This window comes from Diceros bicornis, chromosome 24 (genome assembly GCF_020826845.1).
Source record: "Diceros bicornis minor isolate mBicDic1 chromosome 24, mDicBic1.mat.cur, whole genome shotgun sequence".
NCBI classification, from domain to species: Eukaryota; Metazoa; Chordata; class Mammalia; order Perissodactyla; family Rhinocerotidae; genus Diceros; species Diceros bicornis.
The window spans coordinates 5,103,129-5,116,695 of record NC_080763.1 but is presented as its reverse complement, the minus strand read 5'-3'; the positions used below and the strand labels follow the sequence as shown (position 1 = coordinate 5,116,695).

The 13,567-nt window shown below is 32.9% G+C and overlaps 1 protein-coding gene across 1 annotated transcript in view; it reads left to right on the top strand.

The window, feature by feature from the left end:
• Nucleotides 1-13,567, top strand: part of WDHD1 (WD repeat and HMG-box DNA binding protein 1) — a 64,137-nt gene that overhangs the window by 11,602 nt on the left and 38,968 nt on the right. The window contains exons 3-11 of the mRNA XM_058566954.1: nt 763-914; nt 1,584-1,695; nt 1,869-1,919; nt 2,858-2,953; nt 5,852-5,944; nt 6,782-6,888; nt 7,116-7,257; nt 10,207-10,417; nt 13,129-13,316. Of these exons, the coding sequence (XP_058422937.1) occupies nt 763-914; nt 1,584-1,695; nt 1,869-1,919; nt 2,858-2,953; nt 5,852-5,944; nt 6,782-6,888; nt 7,116-7,257; nt 10,207-10,417; nt 13,129-13,316 (1,152 nt within the window). The remainder of the gene's footprint in view (nt 1-762; nt 915-1,583; nt 1,696-1,868; nt 1,920-2,857; nt 2,954-5,851; nt 5,945-6,781; nt 6,889-7,115; nt 7,258-10,206; nt 10,418-13,128; nt 13,317-13,567) is intronic.

The following is a 13,567-nucleotide window of genomic DNA, read 5'->3' as shown; positions in this document are numbered from 1 at the left end:
GACCTGTGGCTGAGACCTATTGCTATAGGGTAGAGTATATTCATTAACAGACTTGAGTAGTTTGTTTTTCTTGGCAGTTATCATTTAATCTAAATTAATAAATGGACCATATGATTTATCAGAGCTTGTATGAGGTTGGTAGACTTTGATTTAGTCTGTTAGGACTTAATCCCTCCTGGAAAAGTAATAAAATTAAAGCGCTGGGGCAAATCTTTGACCTTTTATGATTCTTAGCTAAAAGCTCTGTATAGCAATGGTATCTGCTGATCATTTTCAGAGCCTAAAACTTTCTATTTATTTAGTGTTTTTAAAAAGGATCTTTTACACTTTACCCTACTCCAAAAGACGTATAATAATTTTATTGTGGAAACTACAGTGTGGCCCTTGTGGCCATGCCTTCTGATGTGCAGTTTCTTCCCGGAGACTAGCTAATTTCTCTGAAAAGCTCTCTTGAGTCTCCTTTTTTGTGACACTTGGGAATCCATAAAAATACTATTTAAATATTTTTCTCACCAGATGTAAAAGAAAAACCAGAGGCTAAAAGTTTGGCTGATGGAGGGGGAAGTAAGTTTTCTAAAGATAGCAAATAAATTTTTCGTACTGTTCTATGTTTCAGGAAAGTTGTACATTGATAATTTCTCTCTTGGCATGAACTATATTTATAAGGTTGTTTTTTTTTTTTAAGGATTTTTAACTGTGGAGAGACTCCCAATTGATTTGCATTTGTTTTGCCAATGTTTCTTACGTTTATTTTTCTTTTAGAATGGAAAATTGGTCACTGCAGTATCTAACAATACTATTCAAGTCCACACATTTCCTGAAGGAGTTCCAGATGGTATATTGACACGCTTCACCACGAATGCAAACCATGTGGTCTTTAATGGAGATGGTGCAAAAATCGCTGCTGGATCTAGGTAAGGCTGTTAGATATCAGAAGAGGAGATAATGTTAGAACAGAATGGCCTCATTCATTGGTTTCACGGTAACATTTTCAAGATTCTGCCTTTTTTTTTTTTTGTCACTTAATTTTTATATTCAAGTCTCTTATCTAGTAAAGGACAAACTTGTGCTTCCTTGTGATTTGAGATATATTGCTTTGCAAACAGCCTATTCAGTAAGTGCTGAAAAAGATTGGAGAAAGATGATAGTTTGATACAAAATTTAAGAAATTATTTTAGGCAGAATCTTGCCTGTACAATCAGGATTTTTGCTGTTTCTCTTGAAGTTTTTTTGTCATAGGAAAAAAATGTAATTGGTGAGTTGCTGAGGTGGAGTAAAAGACATAGTACTTTTAAAAATGGTTGTGACTAATTACATTAGCAAATAATAGAATCTTAAGATGTAACTAAGGAAGCCACTCAGGAGGTATTTGTATTTTAACATAATGGGAAATCTTGGCTTGTGTTTTTAGCATTTTTATAGAGCAAAACTTAAAGGTCATTAATTTGGGTGCCAAATTTCACTGATTGCTATAAAAAAAGGCATTTATTCTAGTGAATTTGAAATATTTGGGTCATAGCTTTTAGGAGGGGCATTTGCACTGGCATTTATTCATTCATGTACGTTACTCTTACTGTTCATAGTGATTTTCTAGTCAAAGTTGTGGATGTGATGGATTGCAGCCAACAGAAAACATTTCGAGGACATGATGCGCCTGTTTTAAGTCTTTCCTTTGATCCTAAGGACATCTTTCTGGTAATCAATTTTTCCCTCTCTCTTTGCATTTTTCTTGAATATGTTTAAAATTGTAAGAGAATTAGCAAAAAATTTCACACAGTTGATAAAAGGCTCTGATTTATCAATTGAACCAGTTTCCATACGGTATTATGGCTGTAACTGTAGAGAAATCTATTGTTTTATTCCTGTAGGCATCAGCTAGTTGTGATGGATCTGTTAGAGTGTGGCAAATTTCAGATCAGGTAAGCTCATCAATTTGAATTTAAAACTTTCTGCCCATTTCCATTACATATTGTATTATTTGGCCAAATTAATAATTCTTTTTCTTTATAGTTTGTTTCTTTTGGGTAGCGTTAAATGCATGTTTTGTGATCAAATTCCGTAATAATCTAACGCAAAAGTAAATATGTTGAAGACTAATTGCTTTTGTACTCAATCACAGGGGAGGTTATAGATTTATATTTCATTTTTAGGTTTTATAAATCAACAGGTGAAATGCAGTCATTATATATTTTACAAACTAACTACCATGTGTTGGGCCCCAGATGTTGGGGATGCAAAAATAAAATAAGGCATGGGCCACACTTGATTGGGAAATTCGCATGAGCAACTTATTCAAACCTAGCCTGATAAAAGTTTTAAAGGAGATATGAAGAAAGTGGTCTCTGGATTGGCAGAGGGAACAATTAATTCTTTCTGAGGTGATCAGAGAGGCCTTGGCATTTCTAGAGATGATGTGGCTAATGAGAGAAATATTCCCCCCAGGTATGCCTCAGTAGCCACAGTTCCTTCCCCTCGTTCTTGAACTATTTAGAAGGATTGACTTTCACACCTTAACATTTTTTAATAGATTTCTGAAGTTTATTTTCGTAGACACTTTAAGGTTTTAATATATTGTTTTTTGTATGTGTGTATGGACATTCATTCACTGAGCATATTGTTTGCTTATTCTACATGGGAAATAGTCTAATTATTTAAGACTTGTGCTCTTTTTACTTCTGAAGAACTTAGAGTAATTTAGGTAAATCAAATATTATAATTAGATTAAAGTGAATTAAGTTGTTTTTTTCTGAGCTACATATCAGTTTGAAGAAACCACCTATTAGATGTATTCAGTCCTACATATTTTTGGGAAGAATTTTCATAAAGGGAAATAAATTTTCTTATTTTTTAAAATCAGACATGTGCTATTAGTTGGCCACTGCTACAAAAATGCAATGATGTGATAAATGCAAAATCAATGTGCAGACTTGCTTGGCAGCCAAAAAGTGGGAAGGTAAGTGACTCTTAATTTTCAACCTTTGTTTTAATTATTTGTTCCAGTCCTTGTTAACTTTGAAGGTAAGAACAGTCTTTTAAATTGTAACTATTTCATTTGGATTATAAATTTTAGAGCCCCAAGCCAACTAATTGATATTGAAATGCTTTAAGAAACATTTCAACTTTTTAAAAATTCTTTTTAAAGAGTACGTTTGGCATGAATGAATTAATTTTATATTCTTGTTTACATCTATATTTAATGGAACAACTCTGGAAACAGTTTTGTTATGTCCACCCTTACCACTAGTATTTAACATTTTGGATGTTAGACAATACAAAAGATGTGAAAGGTTTGAAAGGAGGAAGGAGAATGCTTGTTATTTGCAAATGAAATGCTTGTATACAAGGAAATTCCAAGAAAATCAACTGGGGGAAATTATTATTAATAATAAGAAAATTCAATAAGGTAGCTGGAAGCAAAATTAACATTCAGAACCAGGGCCGGGCCCGTGGCTTAGTGGTTAAGTGCACGCACTCCGCTACTGGCGGCCCAGGTTCAGATCCCGGGCGCACACAGACACACCGCTTCTCTGGCCATGCTGAGGCCGCGTCCCACATACAGCAACGAGAAGGATATGCAACTATGACATACAACTGTCTACTGGGGCTTCGGGGGAAAAAAAAACAAAAACAAAAACAAATGGAGAAGGTCATCTGACCTGACCAAGGGTCTGTGCCTCTGTCTGTATGTACAAGCATGCTCTTCCTGCCAATCTGTAGCTCTCTGGAAATGCTCTCCCTCTACCACAACTGCTTTGAGTGACAAAGCAGCACTGAACACTCTAAAAAAAAAAACAAAAAAAAAATATTCAGAACCAATAACAATTATATATGCAAACAGTAGCCATTTAGAACATATGGTGGGAGAAAATAATGCACTTACTGTGAAATCAAAAAAGATAAAATAACTAGGGGTAAACTTACTAAGAAATGTGAAAGATCTATATAAAGAAAACTTTACCATTCTATCAAGAGGAGTAAAAGAAGATGTTGTTAAATAGAAAAATATATCCCATTCTTAGAGAGGAATTTTCAATATAAATAAAGATGTCAGTTCTTCCCTAAATTAATCTATAGTTTTGACAACATTCAAATATAAAATATCAATAAGATTTTTGGGGAGACCAAATAGAGCTAATTTCCATATGGAAAACTACAAGTCTTGAAAAAGAAAAGTGATGGAGTCTAATCCAGTCAAATATAACATACTGTGATGCTGTAGGAATTACAAATTGCTACTGACTCATGAATAAACAGAGAAATAGATTCAGTATATATATGGGAATTTAGTGTATGGTAAAGATGGAGAAAAGGAGATTTAGTAAATATATTGGCAAAGGGTGTGGATACCAGGAGATGAGAATCATTGAGAACCATCTTGGAGGCTTCCTGCCACATGGAGAATCTTTATATAGGTATTTGCTGTAATATTCTTTGAACTTCTCTGTATGTGTGAAATTTTTCAGAAAAGATTATAAACTTGACAATGTAAAAAGTATTCTTGTATGATAAAAATATTTCAGAAACAGGACAAATGACAACTGGGAAAAAAGTTTGAAACAATATGACAAAGAGCTAATTTTCTTATATACAAAGAATTCTTACAAATCACTAAGACCCCAATAGAAAGATGGGCAAGGACATGAGCAGACAATGTACAGAAAAATATGTACAGATGGCTTTTAACATAGAAAAATATATGCAACCTTTCGTACTAAAAAATACAAATTGAAAGTATAGTGATGAGTCTATTTTTCATTTATGAGATGGTCAAAGATTAAAAGTTTGATTCTATACTATGTGGAAGAGTGTTTGGCCATTTTTATCAGAATAAAAGATCAACAGTACTACTTCTAGGCATATATCCTGTAAGCATATTCATACAGATTCACTACAGGATATGTATAATGAAATTGTTGCCCCATTGTTTATAGTAACATAAGATTGGAAACATCCTAAATGTTCATTAATAGGGAACTAGTTAAATAAATTGTGCTATTTCTGAAAGTAGAATAGTCTGCAACTGTTAGAATGAGGTGTATCTGTATGCCCTCACATGAAATGATCTTCAGATATATTGTTAAGTAAAAAACATCAAGCTGTAGAAGAGTGGATATAGATAGAATGTTACTGTTTATTAATTGTGTGTGTGTGTGTGTGCTTGTGTATATGTACCTATGCATTCTTGTATAGTCTGTGCTTGTATTTGCCTTCAAGAAGTAGAAATAGAATATAGGGACGGGAGGGAGACTTTTTTCTCAATATATGCCCTTTTGTGTCATGAGAACTTTTAAGGGTGTACATTATGCATTAAAGCAATAGTTGGGGAATCCAGCATGTATTTTTTTCTTTTTATAAAAAACATTAATCTAATTAATTTAAAATTAATAAAATTAGCATAGTTTTACTGTTCATAAATAATACACCTTTTTTCTTTTTTTGATAAACATGGAGAGGATATACTATTTGTATGTTTTCTACTAATCTGTTTCTTAGGAAGAATACATAGGAAGATAAATTTCCTTTTCTTAAGATATTAAAAGCATTCTGGCTCTATTTCTTTTCTTCCAGCAAATGAGATGAGTATTTAGATTCAAAGGGCTTAAATTCCTTAAGAAGTAGTGTTAAAAATACTAGTAACTACTAGTAATGCTGTTTTTCAGTACAGCAGTAGGGTGATCATTACCCATTCTTTGCTGATTTTAAGTAAATTTCTGAGCTTTGTTAGTTGTCAGTTAAAATACAAACTTGCTTTTATGTTTTGTAAGCTTATTTGAATGAATTTTCTGCTTTTTTTCTCTTCAGATTTAATTTAATGTAAACTTTGGTTTAAATCATTTATCTTTCCTAATAGTTGCTGGCAGTTCCTGTGGATAAATCTGTTAAGCTATATAGAAGAGAAACTTGGAGTAATCAGTTTGATCTTTCAGATAATTTCATCTGTCAGGTAGGTTTTGTAAGTGACACTTTCACTAGACCAAAGGGAATATTTAATGCAGACTTTGCTTAAATACACTTGCAGTTAAATATTGTTGGAAATGGAGAACAACTCCAGACTGTTGTGTATGTATCCACTTTCTGCCCCCTCAGCCTTTCTTTGTTTAGCCAATAATTGCAGTAGGTAGGTCTTTGCTAGGTCCCATCTGACCTTTCTGCGTTGTGAAATTTGATAAGAAAATCTTTGAATTTATAAGAAGTCAAATTTAATCCTAGCGTAGTATTAGAATAAGTTATTCTCACGTTATCAGTAATTAGCCTTTATTGTTAAATGAGTTTCGCTGAAACTTGTGATCATAGACTCTGGAATTGTAGAGCAAGAAAGGTTGTTGGTCTGTATTCATTCTCTCACTTGCTCGCTCCCTCTCTCTCTCTTCCTCTCACACACACTAGTTTTGCAGTTAGGGAAATAGAGACACCCATTAGGTCAGCAATGGCTTACTAAAGTTCGCATCACTTACTAGTTCTCTTCATCTTGATGGTGGCTGCTAAGAGGATACCTTGTGTTGTCTCTCCTTCCCAGATAATAACATTTTTTAGATTTTGCTGTAAAAATTATGCCAGTATAATTTTCTCATGATAAAGTAATAGCCGCTATTGATAGCTAAATATTATTGAAAAATAAAGTTAAAAAATGAGCAAACTATCTTGCTATTTATATATCAGATCTAATGAGAAGTTACGTAGAATACATAGAATAGGGGTTGTAAAACTTTGAATTTGGTAGTATGAGTATTTAGTTTCAAATTATACAAAATTGTTACTTATTAATTGTTTTTCTTTATAGACCCTCAATATAGTAACCTGGTCTCCTTGTGGGCAGTATTTAGCTGCAGGGAGTATTAATGGTTTAATTATAGTTTGGAATGTGGAAACCAAAGATTGCATGGAAAGGTATGATTCAATATATCTTTTGTCTCTTTTTTGCTTATTTCTATCATATTTTTGTTTCTCTTATCGTGAAACATTTCAAATTTGTAATTATTAGATTGTCAAAATGCAAACATATAGCTTTTAGTTTATAAAAAGTCATTTAACCTTTTCTAATAAATTTACCTAAAGAAATGTATAGTTTATATTTTTCTTTAGAATGTTTTAAGAACTTACTTTTTAATATTTAGGGTGAAACATGAGAAGGGTTATGCAATTTGTGGCCTGGCGTGGCATCCTACTTGTGGCCAAATAGCTTATACTGATGCAGAAGGAAATCTCGGGCTCCTGGAGAATGTTTGTGACCCCAATGGAAAGACATCAAGCAGTAAGGTAATAAGCAATATGATAGGACATTGTCTTCAAAGTCTTTCTGTGGTCATATGGATTTGGAAAACACCACAAACTATATTACTTTCTTGGGAAGTTACAAGTCACGTTACTATATGAGATGCTCAGTAATGATCAATAGTAAAGAAAACTGTTTAAATTTGTTCAATCTGATGTTTCAACCTGTACAATATTTTACTAAGAAACTTTTTTACCTCCATATAATGCCTCTTAATATTTCTTGGCTTTCCAAGGATTACCTTTGTGAAATGCTATTTTACTATCCTGCTGTTCTGGGGATTGTTTGTTAAATAAATGTTTTGTAGATAAAAATTAGAGTTAATAACTGTAATTTAGTTTAGCCTATAATCTTCTGCTCTGAATTAGCCTTAACTCTTAGGGCTGCCCACATACCTCTTACGCTGAGCCATTCAGCCTTACTGAACTGCTTTACAGAGGCCACCGTGTCTTATCCCTCCTTGCTTTTGTTCGTGATTTCCCTCCCAGGCAGATATCCCCATTCATATTTCAAGTCTTGGTTTAGACTTCCAGTTAAAGATTGCAGACTCTTTACATGCATTTATTTCTGCTCAGATACCTCATACCTGAAACCCCCACTAAAACTACACTAAAGGAATTTTTAAAAACGCATAGTCCCGTAAGGTTAAAGAAGACAGTTGAAGGGATGATCGTAACAAAATTTTGGAGGCTGGAAAATAGAAAGATGATTGGAACTAACTTTAGTTCTCAAAAAGTTGAATCCTAAGACCTCAGTATGGAAAAACTGAGGTGCGATTCAGTTTGCCTGACTGAGACCCGAAAGATTCAGAATTTGGTAGCACTAGGTATTTCTAAAAGTGAGGCTTAAAACAGGAGGGTTGGTTTAATAAACAAGTAGATCCCTCCAGTCTCAACATCAGTGAGCACAGCTAGGAACTCACTTCCCTCATCCCCATATACATTCTGGCAGAAAACTGGAGATTTATTCTCTAGAAAAGGTAAAATAGAGATCTTTGGTCCCGGGACACTGAGTACAGTTGAGTGGCATTGGGTGAAGGGGGAATACTGTCCTGAAAAGGATTAAATGAAAGTATATGTTTCAATGTTGAAATTCCGAGGTCTCTCTTCATACTTCATACCCAGAGCATTGATTGTCAGCCAGTCTAATGCTTTTCAGGCAGAAAATTGGAAGAATTATCTTTGGGAAATCTATCCAAGAAAAAAAAACCTAAAGAGAGAGAAGATTCTTAACTCCAGGAAAAACAAAAAGTTGTAAAATAAAGAAAAAGTGATCACAATGTATTACATCTGTAAAACGAGGATAGAAATAATGCCTACCACCTAGGGTTATTGTGAGGATTAAATGAATTATGTGCAAAGAGTTAAAACAGTCTTTAGCACAGTTTTTAAGTGTTGCTAGTATTATTTTTATTCAGCCATAAATAGCATTTACAGGGTCATAATCATCTAAATACTGTATATTGATCCAACCAATATGAGAATATATCTATATTGGGAAGATTGGGGTAGGAGAATAGTGTGCGTGTATACATGGGCTAGGGGGGGTTGAAAAATGGCACCAAATCCTCATCTTCCCTAATAGAGGGAAGTTAATAGGATCTATTAAATAGATAATGATTAAAACTGAAAAATCAAAAAATAGCATTAGAATATTATTTATGACTATGGAGGAAGATATCAAAAGAAATAACTAAAAGAGCAGATGCTGTGCAGGAGACTGTTTTCATTTTTGTAATAAGACTTGTAACACTGTTTGATTAATTTATAGTCACGTGTAACATTGCTAAAAACAAAACATAAGTGGAGAAATAATTTTTAGTTCAAAGGTCACCTCTCATAAAACTTTTAATCCTTCTATCCAGAATTGCCTGCTTTCTCCTAAATATGAGGCAAAACCCTGATTTTTCCAATAAGAAAATCCAAAAAAATTTTTTTGACCAAACTGAGTGCCTGAACTTTTAGGACTATAGATAAAATAGTTAAATATCTTATAGCGTTTAGTTATTAATTTAATTACTTGTATCAAATCATATGTTTATATGAATTTAGAGATATTTTTTTCTGTTCCTTCACTTTATTAAACATCAGTTTTTCAGAACACAATTGTATGTACTTCCATCTAAAAGTTTTGTGATATAGTCCCTTTTGAATCCATTAATGATGTTCTTATTAGAATTTTATACCATGTTTTACTTTATACAATTATATATTTATATGATTTTTAAATATAATTTTATATAATTATATATGTGTGTTATATATACTTTTATATATTTATTTACTTTATATAATTGTATATAGATGTATACTATAAGTTTCCATTGGCTAAACATCTGTACAGTTTTCATTCATCCTAGGAGTAGCTTGTAATCTCTACAATGTTATCTGCTTACTGTTTCACTTTTTAAAGTGATTGCAAAAACTTTACACTAGATCCAATACATGCAATGGTATGTTTATATTCCTAGGATTCGATGATTAACTCTGTTGAATTTCTTTGCCTTCTTTGTTTTTCTATTCATTCTGTTTACTTCTATAAGCATCAAAAAAACTAGCTTTAGCTGAGATCATTTAAAGCAAATATATCTTATCTAAGTGTATCTTGTTCAAAATAAAAGTAAATGAGAGGACTTCTTTTCTGAGGAATGACTTTTGAGAAGTAAAATCTTGCCTTATATTTGGGTATATAGTATTTCTTTATCTGTCCTACACTCCTGCCCCATCTGTACACTATAAGGCATTTAAAGTATGGACTAGGTCTTAATATAAATATAAATACAATTCTTGTAAATACATTTGCTAAGTATTCTTATCAGGGCATTTGCTTACTTAGTAGAGTTTTTAGGTGCATATTAAAAGATTGACTTTTGAATGATTGAGTTTATCCAAATAGTTCACTAATACTTTCTAATTTGTATTAATTTGTTCAAGGCATCTAGCAGAGTGGAAAAGGATTACAATGATCTTTTTGATGGAGATGATACAAGTAATGCTGGTGATTTTCTAAATGACAATGCAGTCGAGACTCCCTCTTTTTCAAAAGGGATTATAAATGATGATGAGGATGATGATGACCTCATGCTGGCTTCAGGTCGTCCTAGACAGCGAAGTCACATCCTAGAAGACGATGAAAACTCAGCTGGTATGAACTGATTCTGTGGGTGTGATGATCCATCCTGTTGATTAATATTTTCAATTTTTTGTTAAAACTATTATTTAAAGTCATTATTGAATTTGTAGAATGTGCTAAAGCAGTACATAGAGGGAAATTTATAACAGTAAATACTTAGGTTAATAAAGGTTTCAAATCAATGATCTAAGTTTGTGGTTTAGCAAACTGGAAAAAGAAGAGGAAATTAAACTCCAAGCAAGCAGAAGAAAGGAAATAATAAAGAGCAGAATTCAATGAAATTAACATCAAAAAAAACTATTTAAAAAGTCAGTGAAACCAAAGGCTGTTCTTTGCAAAGATAATAAAATTGATAATAAAATTGATAAATCTCTGTCCTGACTGATCAAGAAAGAAAGAAAAGACACAAATGACTAATACAAGTAATGAAAGAGGGGTCATCACCATAGATCCTATAGTCCTCCACTACCAATATGGTAGCCACTAGCTGCCTGTGGTTATTGAGCACTGGAAATGTAGCTAGTTCAAATTAAGGTGTGTGATGTAAGTGTAAAATGCAACCAGATTTTGAAGGTAGTATGAAAAAAAGAATGTAAAATATCTTAGCCATTTTTTACATTGAGTAGTACATGTTGAAATGATAATATTTTAAATGCAATATATTATTAAAATTAATTACCCGTTTCTTTTTACTTTTTAAAATATGGTTACTAGAAAATTTAAAATTATATATGTAACTCACATTATATTTCTGTAAGACAGCACTGCTATTAATATTATAAGGGTAATAGGAGAATATTATGAACAACTTTGTGACCATAAATTCAACAACTTAGATGAAATAGACAAATTCTTTGAAAGACACAAACTATGAAGCTGACTCAAGAAGAAATAGAAAGCCTGAATAGTACTGTATCTGTTAAAGAAATTGAGATTGTAATTAAAAACCTTCAAATGAAGTGCCTGTTACAACAACTTAAATGCTAAAGTAACACATTTCAACATTCACAAGTAAAATGTCAATGTACTGTGATAAATCATATAGGGTTTATAGAACAGCGGTCTTCAAATATTTTGGTCTCAAGAGCTCATTATACTCTTAAACATTTTTGAGGACCCCAAAGAGCATTCTTTTATAGAGTTATATCTATTGTTATTTATCATGTTAGAATTTAAAACTGAGAAATTTCAAAAATATTTATTCACTTTAAAATAACATTAATAAACTCATTATATATAAACATAAATAACATTTTTTATGAAAAACAAAAATAATTTAGTTAGTGGCATTATTTTACCTTTTCTGCAAATCTCTTTAATGTCTGGCATAGGAGAAAGCTAGATTCTCTCATCTGCTTCTGGATTCAGTCTACTGCTGTATATTATTTTTGCTGGAAGTATATGAAGAAAATTCAGCCTCACACAAATATGTAGTTTGAAAAGGGAGAAGTATTTTATTTTATTTTATTTTTATTTATTTATTTTTTTGGTGAGGGAGATCAGCCCTGAGCTAACATCCATGCTAATCCTCCTCTTTTTGCTGAGGAAGACCGGCTCTGAGCTAACATCTATTGCCAATCCTCCTTCTTTTTTTTCTTCCCCAAAGCCCCAGTAGATAGTTGTATGTCATAGCTGCACATCCTTCTAGTTGCTGTATGTGGGACGTGGCCTCAGCATGGCCAGAGATGCGGTGCGTCGGTGCGTGCCCAGGATCTGAACCCGGGCCGCCAGTAGCGGAGCGCGCGCACTTAACTGCTAAGCCACGGGGCCGGCCCGGGACAAGTATTTTAATAGCCTATTCAAATAAGTGGATATTCTTCTTTGATACTGCACCAAAACTCAACAAATAGCTTCTTGAAGATTACTTGCAATGTGGAATCTGAAAACTTTTCAACTCTATTACATTAAAGTCCATTGGTCTAACTTGAACTTTGAATGGATTTTTTGCCATGTTTGATTTTGTAAAATATGCATTGGTAATTTGGAAAATACTGGTTCACTGAGGTTTGCAGATCTTCCTAACGTTGATGTATTATCCAAAATTGTATTTGTTACTATCATCACCAATTTCATCAGAAGTTTTTAGATATTAGGAAGCAGTCAAGCTCATGGTGGCAAATATAAGTTTTCTAATATTCTGATTTTCACTGGAAAGCTCAAGTTTTATCATTGGCAACAAATTCTGTCAGTTGTTTTTCTTAAATGACAGGCTCACTTCATTCATATTCAAGAAAATGTTTGCCACATACCCAAGTCTGCATAACCATAGTTTGTCTGGCATTCTTTCAAGTAAAAATGGTGTTCTGTGAAAAAATCCTTTAGTTCAGCTTACAACTCAATTGCACAAATGGTTTTTTTGAGACAACCATCCCACTTCTTTATGCATGCTTCCCATTTTAGCATAGAGAACATTTTTTTAAAAAATTTATGCAAGGATCGAGATTTAATAAAATTAGTATTTTCAGTGCAATTCAATGGTGGCCAGCAATGCATTGACTACTAAAACAGATTGGTACCCCTGCCTTGATTCATGCTAATGCACCAACAGTTTTACTCTCCGTTGTTTCGGCATCATCACTGCAAATGTTAACACAGTGAAAGAGGCCAATAGCATGTTAATATTATTAAATATGAGTGGAAAAGGTTATTAGATTTCATAATGCTTTTCTTTTTCCAGGTCATTGGTATTTATAATTCTCTAATTATAATCCTTGGTATTCTAGATGTTACAATCCTAAAAACTGGTTCTAGGCTTCTCAAAGAGGAGGAGGAAGATGATCAGGCAGGCGGCATTCACAATCTACCACTTGTAATATCTCAGAGGCCGTTTTATGATGGACCTACGCCAACTCCCCGGCAAAAGCCTTTCCAGTCAGGTTCCACACCCTTGCACCTCACTCACAGATTCATGGTAAGCCTTGGGTCTACACTTAACTTTTAAATAGTTTTATCTCACTTTTTATCTCATTGTAGTTAATTTTGTTTGGTAAAAAATATTTTTAAAAACCTTAATTAACTGGCCTGTAGCACTTTGGCTAATTATAATTTTGTGGTTGATTTATTTTATGGTTAACCCACAGTCTTATTTCAACCTTATTATTATTATTTTTTGTGTGTGTGTGAGGAAAATCAGCCCTGAGCTAACATCCATGCTAATCCTCC